This window comes from Agelaius tricolor, unplaced genomic scaffold, assembly GCF_023055355.1.
Source record: "Agelaius tricolor isolate 1412-34295 unplaced genomic scaffold, bAgeTri1.0.p SCAF_16, whole genome shotgun sequence".
Classification (NCBI taxonomy): Eukaryota; Metazoa; Chordata; class Aves; order Passeriformes; family Icteridae; genus Agelaius; species Agelaius tricolor.
Window position 1 is genome coordinate 15,048,063 of NW_027269276.1, and position 21,343 is coordinate 15,069,405.

Genomic DNA, 21,343 nt, shown 5'->3' on the forward strand with positions numbered 1-21,343 from the left:
TCAGGGAGCATTTCAGGAGTGCAGCCAGAGCCACCACTAAAGCTTGCTAATGTTGAGAACACCCATTCAAAAGCCCCTGTCTTTCTTAAATTTTGGAGCACTTATCTGCACATTCCACTAGATGGCAAGGGAACACAGAGAAACACAGAGATCAGTAAAAGGAATATGTAGTCACTTTTTCTACACTTGAATTATGTTTTTCTTATTCTGGGTTTACTGCAGCTCATAGGAGAATGCCATGTTGAATTTTGTATATTTTTGGATCATCACTTGTGTGGTCATTGGGGCATATGACTAACTCCTGATGATATGAGACATTAATTGCACCTTACATGCCCTAAAAATATTACTAACCAAACTTGTATTCTGGAAATGCAACACAGCTTCTTAGTCAGTCAGGAGCTTTTAAATGCATTTCAAATGCATGGGCTTTTCTGGCCATTATAAATCTGTATCTTTTTACAATCTACTGATCAAGTGTTTTCTTTGATGCTAAAAGGTTGTTTCTGTATTTCATTTGTGCTGCTGTACACAAAAGCACCAATCTGCTTGACTGGAAATGACTAGAAAATCAAGGACGTCAGTCACAAATTGTTTCTTCAAATTTTAAAGCATATTTACAAGTCTTTGCTCTATACCTAGAGGTTTATACAGAATCATACAATACGCTGAGCTGGAAGGGACCCATCAGGATCAAGTCCAACTCCTAGGCCTGCACAGGACATGCCCAAAATTCCACCCTGTGTGCCTGAGAGCATTGTCCAAATGCTTCCTGAGCTGGGTCAGGCTTGGTGCTACGACCACTGACCTGGGCAGTATGGGAGTGCAGAAGTCACTCAGGACATTTTCATATCATTCCATTATTAAAGTTCATCACTCATTACTGAGTCCTCCTGATCTCCATTGCCACTGCTTTCTCTGTAGTTCATCCTCTGCTTTTGCCTTCATTCTACCTTCCCAAAGCCAACATCTCCAGATGTCATGCTCTATTCTATTGCTGCCAGTAACAGCCAGTTCTTACATCTTAATTTCATCTCTATCTCTGAGGTCTTATGAATGTTTACGAAAGCATTATGCACAATTTAGAGATAATGTAATTAAGTTGCTTGAAAAGGTTATCCAAGCAAAGCTGTGACAGAGCTGAGCTAACTGGGTCTCAGAACAACCCCAGTCTAGAACTCTAACCTTTAGACAATGCCATTTCTCCTTCACAGGCTTAATTGCTTTAAAATAATGAAAATGGATTGCTTAGCTCAGAATATATGCAACCTCTGAGTTATGACTGTCTGACCCAAAGAACTCCATTATTTTTTAATTGGTATTATATCCAAATACATACCCAGAAGTTATATCTATAATTGTTCCTATATTAACAGTGATGACAAATACTTTGTACTGCCTCTTACTGTCAAGTTAGAAACAGCACAAATTTTGCTTTTTCTGTTTTACTGGCTTGGTATATTTCTCCATAAATGTTTTAGGTTGAAGTCCCTTCTCTGCCACTTCAGACAGAAGTACCTAATTCACTACAATCCCAAAACTGGATATACAACAGCAGTAAGGCAAGGTTATCTTCTTTTGTCACAAGAGGTATGGGATGGCACATCAGCACTTTTCACAACAGTGAAACAGGATGTACAGCAGAGATGGACAGAATTCTATGATTCTATTCAAAAATTCTAATTTGTAATCTTTACAATTAGGGATGAAGAAAGAGAACTGAAAAATAAACAGCTGAATGTGTTCCTAAACAGCAAAGGATCAAGTGGCATGTTTGAGAGTACATACAACTACAGGTCAGTAGCCACAAGGGACCAGGACTGGGTAGACGGCAGCCTTGTGCAGCCCTGCCAAGGCAGTAGAAGGACTTGGCTTCAGATAAGAAGAGGTCCAGAATGGTTCCACTTCATTCCAAGTGCCTGGAGGCACATGTGTGTCATTTTGTGCCAAGCCACTGGACTAAAGGATGTCATCCAGGATGAATGATCAATTTGATACCCAGAGGTTAACTTTGCCCATGAATGGCCATTGAGTTCAGAGCTCTGTCCATGACCTATGTTGTTTAAATGAATCCCATTTACTTACATCCTCTGACTCAAAGACGTGGCAGATCATTTTGTACTGCTTCTTGCCCTCCTGGGCGCCGGGGGTGGTTTCGATGCAGTCCTGGGAGGCGGAGCGGGGCATGCGGCGCCGCGCCATCAGCACCACGATGTTGCCGATGTCGGCGATGTAGGAGATGGTGCGCAGCGCGTGGTCCATCATGGTCTCCTGCACACAGCAAGGACAAACAGAGCAGTTCTGCATGCCTGCTGCTCTCCTGCAAACACTGCAGCTGCCCTCTCCTTGACAGCCTGCTGCTTGAGAAAGACAAAAGCTACAGAAGCACTTCCTAGGGGCCCAGTCTGGATATTCCCTCCAGTCAAAGGGAAGCAGAGCAGCTATCCAAGGCATTGGCTTCAATGGAAGTGTTGCCTGAGCAAATGCAGAATGGTTGCTGCTGTAAAGCAAGAATGAAGAGCTATGCTACTGTTTTACATTTATTTTCATGCTGTTGGAAAATTATATTATTCCTTTACATATTTTGCTGTTGTTAGGATGAACTGTACTTAAGAAAATAGAAAGGGCACACCTGAAATCTGCTTCTGGCTGGGGTAACTGATCAGTTTGGAGAGTTTTTCCAGGTTTTATCTATTGCTCAAACTAGAAACAACCAGAAGCATAATAGTTGTACTGATCAAACTAGTTGAGGATGTGTCCTTACCATCACTGTTCCTCACCCTGAATAGCTAAAAGCATCCACAAAATTCCATCTTAATTGTAACACCAAAAAATGTGGTACAAGATAATTCACAATTTTAATAACTTATATAAGCAGCAGCTTTCTTTATGTAAACAGCTTGGCACTAGTTTAGCATCAGTTGAACAATTTTCTAAGGCCTAAGGAAGAAGGATTGTTCTTCAAGTCAGCAAAAGTAATTGTTTTTAGAATTTCAGTACAATTTAACCTGACAGACAAAACTACAAATTATCATTGTTTCTTAGAACCACTTGTCTTGCTGAAGATAATCACTACCCATAAAATTATTGTAATGATTCTTCTCAAGCTTGAAATAATGCTTATCCCTAACCCATGAAAAGTAATGATGGTTAAGAGGTGATTTGAGGAGTGTCTCTAAGGGCTGCAGGGGCTCAGGAGGATTTGCAGCACTTCTGTCAGAATGGAGAAATGTTTTATAATGGACATGTCTCAGCAGGATGCTGGGAGCTCTGCATAGATAAGAGATAATTGCTTTTCAGCAGTGTGCACCAAGTATTGTGTAAGGGTGTAATCATACATGCAGTGTGCACAAGAGTGAATGCATTGGGAAAATGAAGGCATTTCATCTCACCTGCCAAGAAAGGCTTTCTGCCCATATCATCACACAGAGGTTACTTAAATGGTTTGAGTTTTTTTATTTTCCCCTTGTAGGGGTGAAAGCAATCATTCCTCCATCCCTCCCACATTTTTCCTGTTAAGAGTAAGGCAAATACTATCTAGTGACTGTAAACATGAGTTTACTTTTGACTTACTTGTGACTTGACTGTTTCCTTTGTCTCTCCATATTCCATTGTACTCAATTTTCCATTACCAATATCTCTTTTTCACCCCTCTCCTTTCTTACTTTCCCATAAATCCCTCCATCTCTACCTATTTGCTTCTCTGTCCTTTCCCTTATCCCTTTTTATGTCCCATCCATTCCATCCTTGTTGTCCTTATATTTATCCTTAGCAATTCAGCCTCTCTCAGGCTTTTCTGAAGCCATTGTTCTGTTCTCCTGTCTAGATTGCCCTTTCTCAGATTCTCCCTTCTTTCCCATGGAATTCTTTCAGAACCTTGTTTGTTGCTTCTCTTGAAACCCAAAGAACAGCTGAAGGAAAAAACCTAAGCATTCCTCCAAGCTCTAAAGTGCTGTAGTCCTGTGGGAGTGTGAAGACAGCCTAATGAGTCAGGCAATTTTGTGGAGTCAGTCATGCACCAGAGGCTCTGCACATACACATTTGTGAGCATCTACATCTTTATTTTTCTTTCTTCATTTTCCCAGCTGCTTCACTCCCAGCTTCTCTTCACTGACTGAGCAAGAAGCTGGGAGAGGCTGCTGTGGCTTCTGCTGGTTTGGGGCTTTGTGGGGCAGCCCCACAAAGCTGTGGCACAGGGAAGAATTCCTGTTCTATCCACAAGGCACGTGGGCAAACATAAGACTGCTCCTACTTCATCCCTACTAAACGGGTGCTTGATGGCTGAATGTGTTCAGCAAGTAAATGCATAAGCACCCAGGAATGGCAGGGGTGCCATTTCCTTGTGCTGCTCAGGGCAACAGAATCACCACTGCTGGCTCCCTTCCAGCCTGGGAATGCACCTGACTGGTGCTGCTCAGCATTTTGAACCTTGCTGCATGTCATTTCCTGAATGGGAATTTAACATTTTCATTCAGCTGTTGCCTCACGTGAGCTGTACAACACTACAGATGGATTAAAACACATGGCATGCTGCAGAAACAGGGTTTATGTAATTGATAAAGCCCTGAAAGTACAGATTGTCTCTGCCAGCTGCCACCCCAGCTGAAATAGACCCATGGTAATTATACCAGCCAGGAACTTCACTAGCACTGAAAAGTGTTACCAAGCCAAAAATGCTAAAAAGTCATGGGAATAATTCTGTTATAGCTCTCTGAAAGACACACTGTAAAAAAAATCCAAACAAAACCAAACCAGCAAACTAAAAACACAACTAAAACCCCAGGGAAAACACTAGAGAGCTTGGAATTAGAACAATTTCCACTATTACTATTTTCATCTGGTTGAACAGCTCAGATATTAGACTCCCCTTATTATGGAGTATTGCATTTTGCATCACTACAAATCTCAGGGGATCAGAAGAGTAAGATGCCCGTTCCTTTGGCAGTTTGTGGGCTACTTCAAATGACCTCCCTTTTTTTTTTAAAACATTGGTGTTCAGCTGAAATGCTGAACTATTTAAAGAAGTAAGAAGAGTGACTTCCACTAAGACTAATCCTTACTCAACAGACACTGTACCTGTTAACTGCCATACATTCCAGCTATAAACTGTAGCTCTTCATTTATCAATAACATCCCCTAAACAAAAGAAAACTTGACATGATTTACTTCTGACAAAACGTTGCTAAAATGCCCTTTTCAATGCCTCTCATAAGAATGAAAATTTGAAGACTTCCTGTAAGTATGATCAAAGTTATGAGATCTTGTGAGATTACTAAATATTGGGATCCATGTATAAATTATATGTATTTAGCCGTAAATTTCTCAAAACCTCCTTTTTATGAAGATCACCTCTTGTTGACTAGACAAGTATTCCTAGAAGATGAGGCTGATCATTGCTGTGCTCTCCAAATGCTGCTTTTATATGAACCATTAATAATTTACCTTAGTCAATAGGATGGTGGCTCAGATGTGATTTATGGAAAAAAAATTGAGATGAAACGTTACAAATGGCAGGATATGAATGGCTTAGTCAAAGCAGCAAATGACTTCCCTGTTGGACTGTAAATCTGGGTTCTAAAGCTGTTCCAGAGGAGTGGTGTACATGCATTCTGAAAGGCTTTTGAATATTTTTTTGAACTGAGTTGAATTATAGCTCAATTATAGCAACATCCAGACATCTTCCAATACATCAAATAAGCAAAACAGGTGTCAGTCTTGTCAGTCTATTGGCCAGGGCTAGAACAATAGGAGCTTTTTCTGAATACTCTGAATGCCTGAATTTATCCAGGTTCAATAAAGTGTCCCACTAACTGTGCACAGTCTCACTCAACATTATTCTCCAAGAGTTTAAATCCAACTTACCTGTGTGTCTGCATTTAGAACTTTGATTCTCTGTGTGGAGATGAATAAATCCACTTCAGTCAAGGCTTGGGAATCTCCCTCTGAGGTCTAAAAGATAAATGATGTTTTACAAGGGAATTTTTAATTTTCAGAATGACAAACTCATGGACTGCTTCAAGCATAATGTGATGTGAGACAACTGCACTTAAAACCATTACAGAGCTGGCTATTCAAAGGTATTTCTAAAGACATGCAAAGAGTACATTTATTGCATAGACAGAGTGAAGCCTACTCTGATCTTTTGGGTAAGAGAGAATTTTTGGAGCCTGTGGGATTGGCAGCTCAATCATTAAAATTCTCTATTTATAGCCAGAACGGGTGAAAAAGTGTGGCTGGTTTTTGCTCACTTTCCCACTGATGCACTTCAGTACTTGAGGCACCAGACTTGAGAAAGTAGGAGAACTGAGAAGGTGACTTAGTTCCCATCAGCTGTTCAGCCCTTGCCACCTTCAGTGAGCTCACCAAAAAAAAGTGTAAACTGATGCTCAGTACTGTGGTGAGATTTAGGATTGCTTTTAGCTTTTGGGGTTTTTCCTAGAAAATAAAGAACCAAGCACTGAACTAATGTTTCTCTCATATCACAGAAGGCCATCAGGGGAGTTTTAGACTACAGCTTCTTCTGAGCACTGCTCACTAGGGAAACACTTCCATATCCCATCAAGAGCAAGAGGGATTGCAATGTAAAGCCATGCTCCAATGTGAGTCCTGGCTCTGTCCACTTGAGAAAACAGGAGAAGAGGTGGCAAAGCAGCTGCTACCTCTCACTGAAGCATTGTCCAAGAGCTGTCCTAGTTCTCTAGTCCAGCAGGAACATATGGATTCCTCCAGGCTGCTTGGGCACAAGGATCACTGCAGCTAGTATTGAGCAGCACCTGTGGCAGCAGCCTCAGAATAAAATGGCCTCAGATTGTCTCAGCCTGGGCTAAAGGCAGGCACCAGTCTCCAGGTCAGACACTGGCTCATGATGAGAATTATGTATTTGCTAATCCTTTTTGGAGTTATAAAGGCTTAGCTATGCCTATAATTCATTTAGATTAATTTTATTCTAATTATCTTCCAGCAAAACACAAAGCAAGCACATACTTTGGCAGATGCTACTTGTATTGCTTCCATCCTTATGGTGATATTTTTGTCATCTGTATTTAGTTTTCTGAAGTATTGTTTTTAACAGTGCAATGTTTCCTGTATGAATTGTTCCAGCTACAATGTGGTGAATTTATTTTGGTTTTAAATATCAACAATAACTTAATAAATATACAGTAAGTCACAGGCACAGGAAGTACATCTTATTGCTTTGGTTAGTAAAATCAAAATAAGCATTACATTCAAAAACATCTCCCAGATAACAATGGCTGTACATCTGGAGTAAACAAATCACAGGTATTCAACAGGAGAAGGGCAGCAGACAGGCACTCCAGCAAATGAACAATGAAGAAAATGAGTTCATTTTACTCCATTCACTATTCTACTGCAGACCAAAGAAGAAACCAAAATGACAACTTTATGAGGATCTGTATTGAAAGACATGACACTCCATGGAAAACAAGGACAACAAAAATGTAAGTAAACATTAGCATTCAAGAAAAACAGTTTACACACCGCTTTTTTCTTGATTTTAGCCGCCTTTTGCATCCTCTGAGGAGTAGCATAAAAAAAAGAATGCAGACAGATGTACACAAAGGGAAAGAGAAAACACAGTGTGGGAAGTCAGGGAAACTTTGACTGTGAATCCAGACTGCTGAAAATTAAAAAACTGGGAGCAGTGGGGGATGATGTACAAGAGAGAAAGATTTGTTTATACCTTATACAGTTCTCAAGCATAATTGGATTTCATGGCATCGTGCACTTCACAATTGATTACAAAAGAATTGGTACAAAGTGTTGTCTGTTATCAGCTGCTCCCAACACTTATCCTGCCAAATTTACAGCAGTCAAAAATGGCAGCACGTGCATCTTAAACCCAAGGTTTTGTCTCCATGTTGATCACACATCTACATGTAACTGTTCAACAAAACACAGCTCAGGCCCCCTGCCATGACTGTCCAGAGCAGTCAGGTACCCCTGGCAGATTGGGGACAGCATTAATTCATACAAGAGTTTTTAGGGAGTTAATTGCAATCAAGAATTACTTACTGTAGCTTGAGATATCACAATATGCTAAATAGAAACAGAAAGGTTGGGAAAGTTTAAAGAACTGGACCTTTCTTGCATTCCACTAAATGCTTGCATTTCTAAATGCTAAGTCAATCATGACAATCTCTTGTAAGTGGCCTTTCCAAACTTGTTTTCTTCAAAACCGTGCAAATTTTAGCAACTAAATACTTCATTGACTATGCACATACTTTTTCTCCTAATATTTAAATCTGCCTTTAACAGTGTGTTTATTCAGATGAGATATTTACAGCAGAGGTAAAATAACTTCTAAGAATCTACTACTTAGATTCTTAATCAAAATACTATTTTCTTTACAGAGCTCTATGAAGCAGTCTATGATACATTATTTACAAAGAAATTGTTCACTGTAAATAACACCAAATCCAAACACAATAGCAATGAATATTCTTGTCCTAAAAAATTAATAATATAAGTAATAATATTAAGACTAATTTTCTTAATTTGTAGTAAGTTAAAGGAAGTAATAACAGAAGAGTAAAACCACAGTCAAACAAATACCCCAGTGCTTTGCCACTGGAATATTTTCTAATTGCAATCTGCAATTTGTCTCTCATACTTGAATTTGTTAAACAGCTTCCAAAGAATTTTGAATAGTCTCCAGAATAATTTCTATTTTGCTGTGTGAATTTTTACAGCGAGCACTGTAAAACTAATGGTATTTACAATACTGATCTATACTTACCTAAGTGCACCTCGGGAGAGGTTTGAGGCTGCAGATCCTGCAGCATTGAGGGCTCAGCTGTTAAAGGATCAGAGAGTATTCTAGAGGCCAGGAAGATGCCCTACCTTGACCCGGCTCACGGCCTCCTGGGCCTGCATCATGCGGATGTTTTTGGAGGGGTTGCGCTCGGACAGCAGCTGGGTGGAGCCCAGGTAATTGGCTGCAAAGATGATTCCATCAATGAGGTCCTCAGGTTCACAAGGCCCTGGAACTGACAGGAGGCATTGATGGTTACTGCCTTCCTAAGGAGTGGGGAGGTGAGAAATTGAGTGAAGGATATTGAGGCTTGAGCAACCTTTCTAATACTGGGACTGTGCTCACCATCCTCTTTATTCAGCTGTTAAGCTTTACATCCAACTTGATTAGATTGACAGTAAGGAACAGTCATTCCAGAGTTTGGCTTGATACTGAACATTTTTTATGCCTCAACAGTTTTATAAAAGAAATGTGCTTTGAGCTAGATCCACTTGATGACCTTCTAATGCATTTTTTTAAAGTATAAAAATCTTGTGTGAGGAGAAAAATTACACTGGAGGGGAATGTTAATTTTAAAAAAAGGCTTATTGTTTGGTGTTCAATTTATTTATAATTAAGCCAATGTGGAAGATTATTATCTGGAAAGAATATATGGTATGCTATGCTGATTAAATGTACTGAAATAGTGCTTTACACATACATCTTTCAGTGAGCTTTCCTATCCTTCATATTCCCATTCTAATTTAGCAAAAGTCTTCCAACAGAATATAAACATGATTAAAATGAGTGACTTTCCTCTTTAGGCAGTGTTGCTGACACTTATTCATCCCTGCAGATCTCAATCCACCTGCCAGAAATCTCAACCCCCAGTCTTTGTGATTCAGGACTCAAGGTTTATAAACATGTAGATATATATTTATAGCAGTCCTGTACTCTTCAGAGACCTGACATTAACTGACAATGCTTGTACAAATTGGAGGCATTTGGTTTGTTATCAAACACCACAGTTTTAATCTTCATTATATACCACAGAACACATGTGATTTAGCTCACATCTGTACAAATCCAGTAATGGTTTAGATCTTCATTATAACTCAGAATAGAATTCTGTGGAATTTAAAATTTTTGAAGTATTGGGAAAGCATTAAAAAATATCTTGACAATCTCCACTAGAAGTATGAAAACCCTCAATGAAATCCTTGAGAAGCCAGTAATTTAGAAGTCACTGAAACTCTTCATAAAGGCCAAGTCTTTCAATAGCTCAAAAAACAATCCTTGTTCTTGCAGCCTTAATTCACTAAAAGAAATCAAAAGAAATGAAAATTCCAGCAGAGCTCTGCTCCTGTGCCACTGCTTCTGTTTGCTAATATCTCTGTAGCGTTATAGTTTTCAGCAGATGGGTGGGGTGTTTTGTGTGGTCCCCCTTCTGATGGTGTTATTCATTTGTCTTTTCAGGTCTAGAACTTAAGTCTCATACATTTGTACTTCTTCCAGCATGCAACAAAATACTCATGTTGCATGATATTGACATCTTGTTTCAAGGGCAGCAGAGAGGGAAATTAATTAAGGATGTGAATTTAATGTTAAGGTAGCAAAACTTCATTAGATACCTGCATCAACACACTCACTCAGAATTAAAGTAGCTTTAATTTTGTTTTCTTTCATTCACTTCGGGCTAAGTAAATGAGGCTAAATTGAATCAAGATTGCTTTAACTCTGAAATAGGCTTACCCACATGTTTAAATCAGTTTAAGTAAACTCCCTTAGTAGGTAATTTAGATTAATTTTCTTGAAATGTTTGTGTCTGAAGACAAGTAAAACTGCAATTCTTTGTGCAAATTCTCATATAATCATTACTACATCGAGCAAAATGCCCAGGGTATCTTTGGGGTCTGTGCAACCTATGGATTCTACAAAGGAAAAAACAATTTATTCTCATGTCTTGGCTGTTTGTGACAGCAATGGTGTTTTTAACTAACACCAAAATAATCTAGGGTGTTAAGCAATTTTATAATCTTAATGTTATTTATTTGGATTTCTTGAAGACTAGGGCTTTTTTGGTTGGATGTCATTGGTTGTCTTTTCAGAGCTTTAAAAAATGATGTTTTGCAGAATCATTATAGTAGCAACAGTCAGCTACATCATGTATAAATCAGTAGCATGCAGAAAATGCTTACAGCAGTAGATAATAGAGAAAAAAACGACATGTTGGGCAAAAAACATTTCCAACATACATTTCCCATCATGAAGGCAATGTAAACAACTGTCAGGTAAAACAAGACATCTCTTGGAAGGATGGAACAGTGCTGAAAATTGCCAGGGTCAAATTGGGTCACCTGGGTGTTTTCTTCCCTTATCTCTGTCTGCTTTAAATAATGCAAAAATGCAGACTTGGCTGAGGTCCCAGCTCATCAGAGCACTTAAGCATGCCCTTGACTGCAAGTGTGTGCAAAGGCTTACTGATGAGCAAGGGAAGAAGGAACAGGTTTCAAATGTGAAGGTTAGTTTGATTACGAGCAAAGATTGGAATTTTATGTTGAATATTGGTGCTTAAATATTAGATAACTATTTCTGAAAAATTTAACTGCAAATTTCTGCTCTTGTCAAGGCAATAGAGATTACTTGGTTTTCTGGTGATCTATTAATGTAACAAGTATAAAGATAATTCTAGACTAAATAGACTATGTCCAAGCATTTTTAAATTAATATTTGTATTCATGAAATAAGAAAAAAAGAAAACTCAATCAAAAAGAAATCAACAATTCAGCATAACTGAATTCATTAATCTGTTAAGAATGCATTTTTACATCTGTCTAAGATCATGTAAGCCAAGGATTCAGACAGTATTTAGGGACTGCACTCTGAGCACAGAGCTCAGTTTCCTGCTGAACTATCAGAAGTCACTGAGACCTTGGGATGTGTGGCACTGCAGCAGATTTTTCATAAGGAGTAAATGGACACAGGGCATAAGTCACTTTGCAGAATGTCTATCTACTACTTCCATATCCTGGCTGACTTCTTCATCATGCTTGTTACTGTGTAAGGGAATAAGATTTATGGTGATAGGACAGAGTGCAGAACAGCCAGAACCACTGAACATAGAAGTAATTACTCCTACAAGCATGTAGTGGTGGTACTACTACTAAAATAATTCTAACAGTAAAGGACATTTAGATATGATAGATTAAAAGATATTTTTCTGCTTACATGGCATATGAAAAATATTATTAATCAATACAAATATAGATATAGCTGCTGTAGTTAAGGAGTCATGCTGAAAGTGCTTTAAAACTGAATAGGAATATAACCAGAATATGGTCGTGGTATTGCTGTCAAAGCTCAGGGAACAGCAGCAGTGTTAGCTGGCAGAATCTTTTCTTATGTGCAGAAGGGTCCTGTACTTTTTGAGACTCTACATACAAATTAATAATAAAAACTGTGTTTTTCTCAGGGTTCAAAGAGCAGTCATGTAAGCTATCATAAGCTCCTAGTGAGCCATGTATTTATTTGTGTTAGACAATGCTATATAATACCTGCAATAGAAAAAGCCTAATAGAGAGCTTATCCTCACATACTGTGCCACTACAGAAATAATCAGAGCAAGCAAAATGATTGAACTAAAAAAAGGTATTGTATTATATTATGTAAAGGGTATCCTGACCCCTTTCCAGCAGAGTAGTGAGCTGACTGGTATGTAAAGAAAAAGACATAACCTTTTTATCCCAGTAAAATTAAAATGTGCAGTTGTATCTGCAGCACCACGAGGGGGGAATTGTCTCAGCTGCTTTAAAGTTCTGTGCATGCTGGCCTTGCTTTGTGCCTTTCCACTATGCAATCAGCAGATGCATATTACAAAGCATCAGCTTCCTTCCTTGTCTCTGCCACTCTTGGGAAATGTGTTTAAATGTATGTAGGGCCTGTTAGCCAGTACATGCCAAGTGTTCCATGTGATATCCCTCAGATGTCAACCTGAAGGGATAATCTTTGAACTTTCAATTTGTTCTAGTTCTTTAAGTAAATTACTGAAACAGAAAATGCTTGTCAAGATGGTAAGATCAGGGAATAAAATAAAAATGTGTTGGATATCCTAATATTATTCTAAATTGTATTAAATTTTCCCTGAGTTGAGAATGGCATTAGAAATTAAGTTTTTCACATTCTTTTAAGATTTCTATTGTGCATTTTCATGGCAGATCTGAGGGATCAGATTCTTGAAAATGTCCTACTGTCTTTTCTCACTTTACAGTGCAGTCATTTTCTTTGCAGGAAGAGCTGTGTGCATTTTCCCTATGAAAGGTTCTTCAGCTGTCTGTGAATCAGAGAATGGTAATGTTTTTCAGTACAATCCTCTTTTCTTTCTGTCCACCTGCTTGTGCTAATAAATTGGCTTATTTTTCTTCAAACAGAATATATGTAATAGCACTGCAGAAGAGATTGAAGAAACATGTGAAAGCCTTGCTCCCCTGAACAGAGGTTGGATTACCATTGTCTGGTCAGTATGGGACAACTTTTCTATTCGTGCTGACAGCAGTGGTTCCCAGAGTTCAGTAATGGGCCCTGAAGAACACAGTGCTCTTACACATTCATAAACCTCCTCCTGGGACCCACTGTTACACCCTTTGTAACATATTCCAGATTTGTAGCTGTTCTTCATTTTCACCTGAATCCTTCTGGGAGCTCTACCTGCTCCTCCTTTTTTATCACCACTAGGCTCCCATTGCCATAAGGAGGGTGAAAATGTTAAATACTTCCATACTTGAACTTCTCAGCTGTGTTCTCTTGGGTTTGACTGGTTTTTAGAACTGTGATCTTTTATATGTATTAAAGTATTTGCTTCCACTTCATCCTACTTTAATTATGGATGATGTCAAACTTACCATCAACAAAACTTGGAAAGGAAGACACTTTCTTTGTCTGTTGAGAAATAAAAATGATATAGCTGTAACAAAATAACTTTCACACAATGAAGTGAATTGTTATTATATTTAAACAGCTGACCACTGTCACATAGGCACTGTTTACCACACTGAACACATCACAGTCATTAACCCAAGCTAACTTACAAAGTGCTCTGTAATTAGGAGTCCCAAAGTATTTTAAGATCCCACCAAACAAAAAAATAAGGGAGGCAGAAGGAAGACCATGAAAATGGCCTCGGATGTCTGATGTCAAATGAACAATACAAACCAGCAATTCCCAATACAATCAGTTGCCTACTAGAACACATTGCCTATTAGTGATATCCCAAATTTCCAATAAGAACACTTAACAATGTTTTATAAAGCAAGATTCTGGGTCTGTGAATGAAAAGAACTGTCCCTGACTGCTCAGTACATAGAATTACACTTAATCTTATAACAGGGGCCATAACAGTGCCCTTCTTAGGCTACTGTCCCTAGAACAGAAACAGTCCTTCCATTCTTTGTCTTTTGCCAGCCTCCTCAGTTGTTCCCATTTCCAGGAAAGAGGCTGATTTCTCCATTATGGGAAAAGGCTTTAGAAATGTGTCTCTTCATCAATATAACAGGCTACAGGGTAAATATGTTATGGTTTAGAGATAAGAGACTTCTGCTTTTAAGTCTCAATTTCATTTCATTGTGTCTAGCCCCAAGCACAACTCATTCTGCATTCTCAGATGTCTCCTTTGCTCCAGTCTTCAGTGGCAAGAGCAGGTCTGTCTATCACTGTGTCTCATCACAGCTGACTAAGCCAGGACTGACACTGGGAGGGGCGGGGGAGGAATGGAAGCAGAACACAATTTCTTTTGGATGCCACTTTTGCACTCCAATAACCCAAAAAGAGAACTTCTGAAGTGTTCTCCCTACTCTGCATGTCATCAGAGAAATTTAGGCTTGAGTACATGCCATAGTTACATAAAATGAATGAGGCAGCAAAAATTCATGGGTATAGTTCAAAGCCTTTTCAGAGTAGGCAGATATGGTATTTATTGTCAGCTCAGGAAAAGAAAGGGAGCTTAGGTTTGTGTGTGAGAGAGGGAGAAGGCTGACAGGGTGAGGGCTGCTTTCCCTGCTGGAGCCTGGCTGCAGGCAGCACAAGTGGCAGCCCCAGGTACCTACCTCGGGGGGGTTGTTATTGTCAGCTGGGCCATTGAGGTCTGAACGCTGCTGCTTCCTGGGCTGCTCTAAACCATTGCACATCTGCAGGAAAAAAAGAAAGGATTTCACATCCATTACTTAGCTGAAGTTATTTATGTGCAATCAGTATTCATTACTGGTACCAAAATATTATAATGTGATATAGCAGTTGGTATTTCCTACTGTAATTTAGCAAATATCAGTTTCACATAAAAATGTTAAACTGTTTAATTATAATAAAGTATCTACTTTGATGTAAATAATAGGGCATTTTAATTATCATTAAGTAGCAGTTACAGTACTGATTTAAATATAAATTATTTTATGTCAGTGCAAATTTTTCATATGAAATTAAATCAAATGCTATCATGTCCAAATAAATCAGAAAGCAAAGTCAGAATTTTTAAATGTGTTTATTCCCAGTATTGTACAAAATCAAACCAGCCCTAATGGGCATCTCTGATCTGAAAAACAGAATTCTAGCACTGAATGTAGGATCCTGTTTGTAAGAGATACTTTGTGGCATCTCCTTCCTTATGGGCCAAGCAAATCTACAGGATGCTGGCAGTACAACCTCAGGCGTCAAAGAAATGTGAAAGAGAAAATATAAAATCAGAGACAAAGAAAACACTAAATATTTTAAACTGCAGAACACTCCTTTTTTCCTGTTCCAGTAGTCTCAGGGGCAGAATTTCTTTTCCAGACCTGACCCAAGTCACACAACACCAGCACCCAGCATGGAGAGTGGCCATGTCCTCTAAATACTGAGAAAGTTGTCATGGCCCAGACTTTCAGTGCTACAAATCTGGAAAACCAAGGTGATTTCTGGAACAAATTTTTATGGTTTAGGATATTTCATTTTCCCTTTTTTCTTAGTTTCCCTAAAATGTATAAAAATAGGGCCAAAATGCCACTTCCATTGTAAAGCTTCAGAAATAAAAACTTGTATCAACAATTGTGCAAATGGAAGGATTATTTGAAAGGGTCAGCCTGAATGTTAAGTGGGAATGTAACTCCTTGGCTTCTGACCTTTAAACACAGTATGTAGCTGTAGGCAAAACAAGTCTTTATGTTCCCCTCTAGACAAATGATTCCCTATGACTAATATTTAGTCAGCAGAACAAAATATGCTAATGAAGCAGGCACATTAGAGCTCAGTAATGACAACTGTCAGGTAAGACATACACAAAGCAAAGATTCACCCAAGTAGTAAGCAGGACTTTAAGAAAGAAAGGACTATCTCATCACAGGAAAAAAGGTCAGACTTCACACTCTTCTCTCACAAAGATTCCATTTCTTATGTGTTAGTTTAGTGGTGGTGCTAGGACACGTCAGAAGTGAAGAGAAAAAAATGTCTGATGAGTAATTCCAAGTAAACAAGTCAGATTTGGGAAAAGAGGAGTCAGAGTAAGTTGAGAGATCTAAGCATTCCACAAAATTATTTCAATACTTTATCAAATCTCAGTAGACATTAAAATAAAATAATTTATTTTTACCACCTCAAAGAACCATTTTTTTTCTTTTGTACTTGCATATATTTAAAATTGAGAACCAGCCATGATGAGTTTCAGAGAAAAAGCTCTGCTGAATTTTTAGGGAGATGTAATTAGGAGAACATGCTGCCTTCTGATTTAAACTTGCTGAGAAGACTTTGTCACTTATGCATCTTTAGGCAGCAGGCATTGATTTTGCTGTCTGCTAGTGTCAGGAGCTGACTGCTAAAACTCTGACTTGGCCGATTAGCACAGAGAAACTGGTTTTGTTTGAGGCTGTTTGGACTGCTCAGCACTTTCAGTGAGTACTTGGTAACTTTGGGAACTGTCACCTGGTAACAGATATTTATTAGTTCTGCCCCACAGCTGCCTAGAACACACAGGAGAATGCAGAGACCTTCTTTGATACTCTTCATTTACACCTATTTGTGTTTTCTACAAACTGTTCTCAAATGCATCCCATAATACACAGACTGACTTCCAGCAAGAAGAAACTTGCTGACTTCCTAAGAAACACATTTGCTAGACTGCCTGTCATTTTAGTTTCTTCAAGCTGTTCTAAAGGTGAAATCTTTTACAGACAAAAGACTCCTGGATTTGGACTCTGCAGCAGCAGAGCACTGTCCCCATGCTGAGAGAAGGAAATAAATATTTGTGTCAACACTGAGCTCTACCAGCACAGGCAAGGGAAGCACAGTAGCAGCATTGATGTGTGCAAAGGGAGGAAAGAGATAAAATACAATGGCTTTGATACATTATTTTTCACAGATTTTTGTAGGGATCTGTAGTCTGTCTCTGGATTCCCATGTTGAAGAAGTAGAAGGACACAGCCTCTGTGAAAGTTGTGCAAGCAGACTGGCACTGCAGGAGCTTGTGATGTCCCTGCTAGGAGGGCAGTTAGTGTAAGCATATTTGGTTAGGTTCTCAAGGGTAGGCCAGTGTTATGAAAGAATGGTTGAGAAATGAGAAGCACCAGGGTTCAATGTCACAGGCAGCATCACTAAAAAGCAGACTTTCCTCTGAGGTCCTCCTTTGTAAAGGAGGCAAATTTCATGGCAAATTCCTGTTTCTTCAAAAGGTTAGAGGTGGGGTAGGTGTTGGTGCTGTTAAAAACATTTTCTTTTATTGTTGGTAAATAGGATTTGCTTGAATAAGGTAGGAGAGGACACATTCTCAGGATTCTCACATTCTTGGGTTCCCTCAGACTTGTCTAGTGCTAATCATCCCCTTTAGTGCTTCCCTAGAAATATTTACAAACAAAGGCTAATCAAGCCACGCTCATATATCCCTGAAGTTTTGGAGCCTGAGCACTTGTATTTAAGATAGGAAACTGGCCCACACTGAAAGTCAAACAAGATGCTTACTTTGTTTTTCCTTCTCTGTAAATTGTTAGGTATTTCTTATAAAGTGACTGTTTTCTGGGGCAAACCCAGCAAAAAGGAACTTTTAAAATCACATTTGTTTACTTGTTATTTAGCAAATGTCTTGCAAACAAAATGTTAGCACCTATCATGAGCTAAGAATTAATAGCTGTGTATTTTAATGGAATGTAAATAAGCAGTAATTCTACCTATGTGAGGCAGGAAAGGAGAAGAGCAGGAACATGAAAAAGCTAAGGAGAGCATAGTATGTACATAAAACAACAAATGCACCTTCCTGCTTGCTCATTGTTTACAAAAACTGACATACACGTAGTATATCTTAATTTAACCTAGAAGCATTTAAATCTACATTTATTTAAAGATAACTGAGGCAAAAAAAAAGTGCTCTATATGCAATATGTGTGCCTCTCTCGTCCCTGTCAGCATGATATTTTGTACTGAGATGCACACTTATCATAACAGATCTTTTAGCAAGGTGACAACACCAAGGCTCTTCTATGCAGCTTGTCTGCAAACAGTAAGTTTAGCATGCAAATCTACTGACAATAGCCTTGGGTGTTTTTCCTTTCACTATGGAAGAAATTGAATTATTGTAGTTGGTTTAAATATTGTAGTTAAAATTATGGCTATCTTGGTTTCACAAATGAGACACAGGTTCATTTAGGTAGTACTCTAATTCCATCCATCCCTTTGACATTTCATAGTAAATATAAATAAATAAATATTTCATAGTAAATATTAAAATAATTGAATGCCCCAGAAGAAAAACAAAATCCTCTGCACTTTATCTAAATTCTTTGAGGTCCAGTGTTAATGCTAAACATCCAGCCACACCTTGTGCTAAGGACTTTTAAGGAGCTACTAAGAAAAAAACTAACTTGGGCATGTTATAGATGGATAATGAGATGATTGGCTCTCGCAATTAAGAGATGAATATTGTGTGAATATTAAAGAGAAGCTTTATTGATGTAAGTTATGTTATTGTAGTTTAGATGTCCTCTGTTCTCCCCATAGTTTGCTTTTTCCCTGCTCTGTATTGTTCCCACCAGACAGGCTGTGTTGTCCAGACCAGGCAGAAAGAAGGGGTGCACAGGGGTCCCTTGCATGGGGCAGGTGGGAATGGAAAAGCTTGGGGGGTGCTGGGGGGTAGGGCATGGCAACACCTGATCTCCAGTGCAGTGACAAGACAGCAGTGCCCACTGATAAACAGTACAGAAGAGCTGCCTGACAGACTCTGGGAGGGGCCAGAGTTACCTGATGCAACCCCCAGGGTATAAAAGACTGAGCAGCCATCTTGGAGATGAACCAGCCACGTGGTAGGCAGCCATGAAGGCAGCTCCCAGCACTGCATTTTTTCCTTATTTAGTCTTTTTGTTGTATTTTTGTTAAGGTTTTAATAAACCTTTTAAATGTTTAAAGTGAACAGTTGTCTCTCACAAGCAGAAATAGGTACTCAACTTCTACTCTAATGCCCTCACCATGAGCCTGATGTGTGGGTAAAGCTGAGAATGATTATCTACAGTAGGTGAGAACACAGCAAGGTAAGACCAGTTTTCTCATGACAAACACATTCAAGTAATGCTCACCAAAGGTTATTGAACTTGTTTTTTATTCTTTCTTTTACATCCCTGAAGGCTTGGGGTTGGTAGAAGGACAATTACCTCATGTGTCCATTTGTGAGCCTCTGTATCTCTGTAAGAAATACCACTTCACACTTTTTACCTTGGAGGCTTGTGCCCTTCTCTTCAGTGAAGTGCCTACAGCAGCTGTGCCTTGCTGCCTTCCTTATAAATGAAATGCTTGCCTTGACACCCAGTTTGTTAAGCCTGATCTGGAGCAGATACCTGTACTGCTGTATCTCTAATTTCCTGTCTCCATGTTGGAAGGAGTGAAACACTGTGTACTGTCCAGTGCTCTCTCTCCATTCAGACAGGAGTTTGTGGTTGCTATTAAAAGTGGTGGTATAAGCTCAGTGGCTTCATCCAGCCTGGGGTTACCTATCACAGCAGCGCTTCCCTTGCTATTAAATAAGATTAAGGCATTGGTCCAAGAGTGACAGGAGATAACAATCAAAGTTCAGACAGGCAGTTCAGAAATATTTAGGTACTTTTGGTTTTTTCCAGATGGGACAGTTTAATCAATACCCAGGTGTTACACGGCCCTCAGCTGTTAGCAGTCTATTAAGAATGACAAATGCAGTTCAGCTCAGCTTCTGATGAATAAATTTCAAAACAACAAAAAAGTTATTGAAATGAAGATCTATTTCAAATATTGTCTTGAATGGGCAGTGTTCAGTGGGGTGGAAAAACCCAACAGTTGCTTAGTCAAGCACTGAGGAATTCTTTCATATTCAGGAACTCGTGTTTTGTTCTGCAAATACTTTGAGAACTTGCAAGGAACAACACTCCCAGTAGTAGCTGCTGGGAGAAAGGCCATCACTGAGCCTAGAACATGCTGCTCAACCTCTGTGCTCCCAGCCAACACCTAGTAGCTGTTCAAACCATTCAGCATCAGCAGGCTTATTCACTAAGGGACTTCTATGCTGGCAGTAGGGCACTGAATATAGTAAGTTGCACAATTTGGTTATAATTATACTTCTGGAAATAGAATGGAGTAATGAATATTAAAAACTTGCTGCAGATAGGGGGATATTTTCAGATTTCCCATAAGACTTGTTTTGTTCACAATTATAATGAAGGTCGACCTGTTTCATCAGCCTATACTTAAGCATTTGATTTCCTTTTACTGTTTTTCAGAAGAATTAATGTATTTTAATGGAATCACCTAGACTAAATTGTTTAACTGTGGGGCACTTAATTATAGAAAATCCTATTTACGGAGTTGATAAAGCTGAAACAGGAAACTTATGCATGTGAAGTTTAATAAAGCATTTTAAGTAAAGATAAGGCAAAATATCCTTATCCTTAGTAAAAAATATCCTTTATCCTTAGTAGTTTGTTATCCAAGCACATGTTATGTTTTGCCTCTTTTAGGTAGATCTGTCCATTGCAGAAGATAACTAATATTTAACTGCATATAATTTTAGAGATGCAAAGTCAAGGCTTTAAAATGGCATTAGGGAATGAGGTATATCCCTCCAAGAAGCAACCATGTTCAATTTGAAATGTCAGGGGAAAAAGTCACCCCTCTTTTCCTTTACAAAAGCTTGAGCTTCATTCTTAGACTCTTTTTCTGGCACTCAGCATTAGAACAAGAAAAGATCATGCACAGTTTAAATTAACTTCTATATCATTCTTGTGATAAAACTGCTTAACAGCATTTGTGGTAAGAGTAAAGCTCTTATTTCTTCCTCCTTGTCAAGGTCAAGATACGTCCAGCTAGTAAAAAACAACACCACAGCAATATGCAGGCACTTCTTGAAGGTTTTTTAACATATACAGTATCTAGATTTGATATACATTCTATCAAAACCAGGAAATTATCAGCGACTAAGGCAATGGTACAGGAGCCATTAATGGAAAAAAAAAAATGCAACTATTTCAATGCTGACCCCAGTGTTAAGTTTCTCCAGACTGTCAGTGCAGAATGAAAATACTGTAAAGAAACTGGTTTTGCCCCATGTATCTGGAATACCTTTAT

General features: G+C 38.8%; 1 protein-coding gene across 5 annotated transcripts in view; it reads right to left on the minus strand.

Moving 5' to 3' along the window:
- APBA2 (amyloid beta precursor protein binding family A member 2) overlaps positions 1 to 21,343 on the minus strand; it is an 83,488-nt gene that overhangs the window by 11,010 nt on the left and 51,135 nt on the right. For 4 of the 5 annotated variants that reach the window (XM_071441693.1, XM_071441692.1, XM_071441694.1 and 1 more), the window contains 6 exons: positions 14,851 to 14,931; positions 13,651 to 13,687; positions 8,863 to 9,008; positions 7,501 to 7,536; positions 5,863 to 5,949; positions 2,086 to 2,271 (listed from right to left, as the gene is read on the minus strand). In XM_071441693.1, the coding sequence (XP_071297794.1) occupies positions 2,086 to 2,271; positions 5,863 to 5,949; positions 7,501 to 7,536; positions 8,863 to 9,008; positions 13,651 to 13,687; positions 14,851 to 14,931 (573 nt within the window). The remainder of the gene's footprint in view (positions 1 to 2,085; positions 2,272 to 5,862; positions 5,950 to 7,500; positions 7,537 to 8,862; positions 9,009 to 13,650; positions 13,688 to 14,850; positions 14,932 to 21,343) is intronic. The other variant, XM_071441696.1, reaches the window with a different exon arrangement.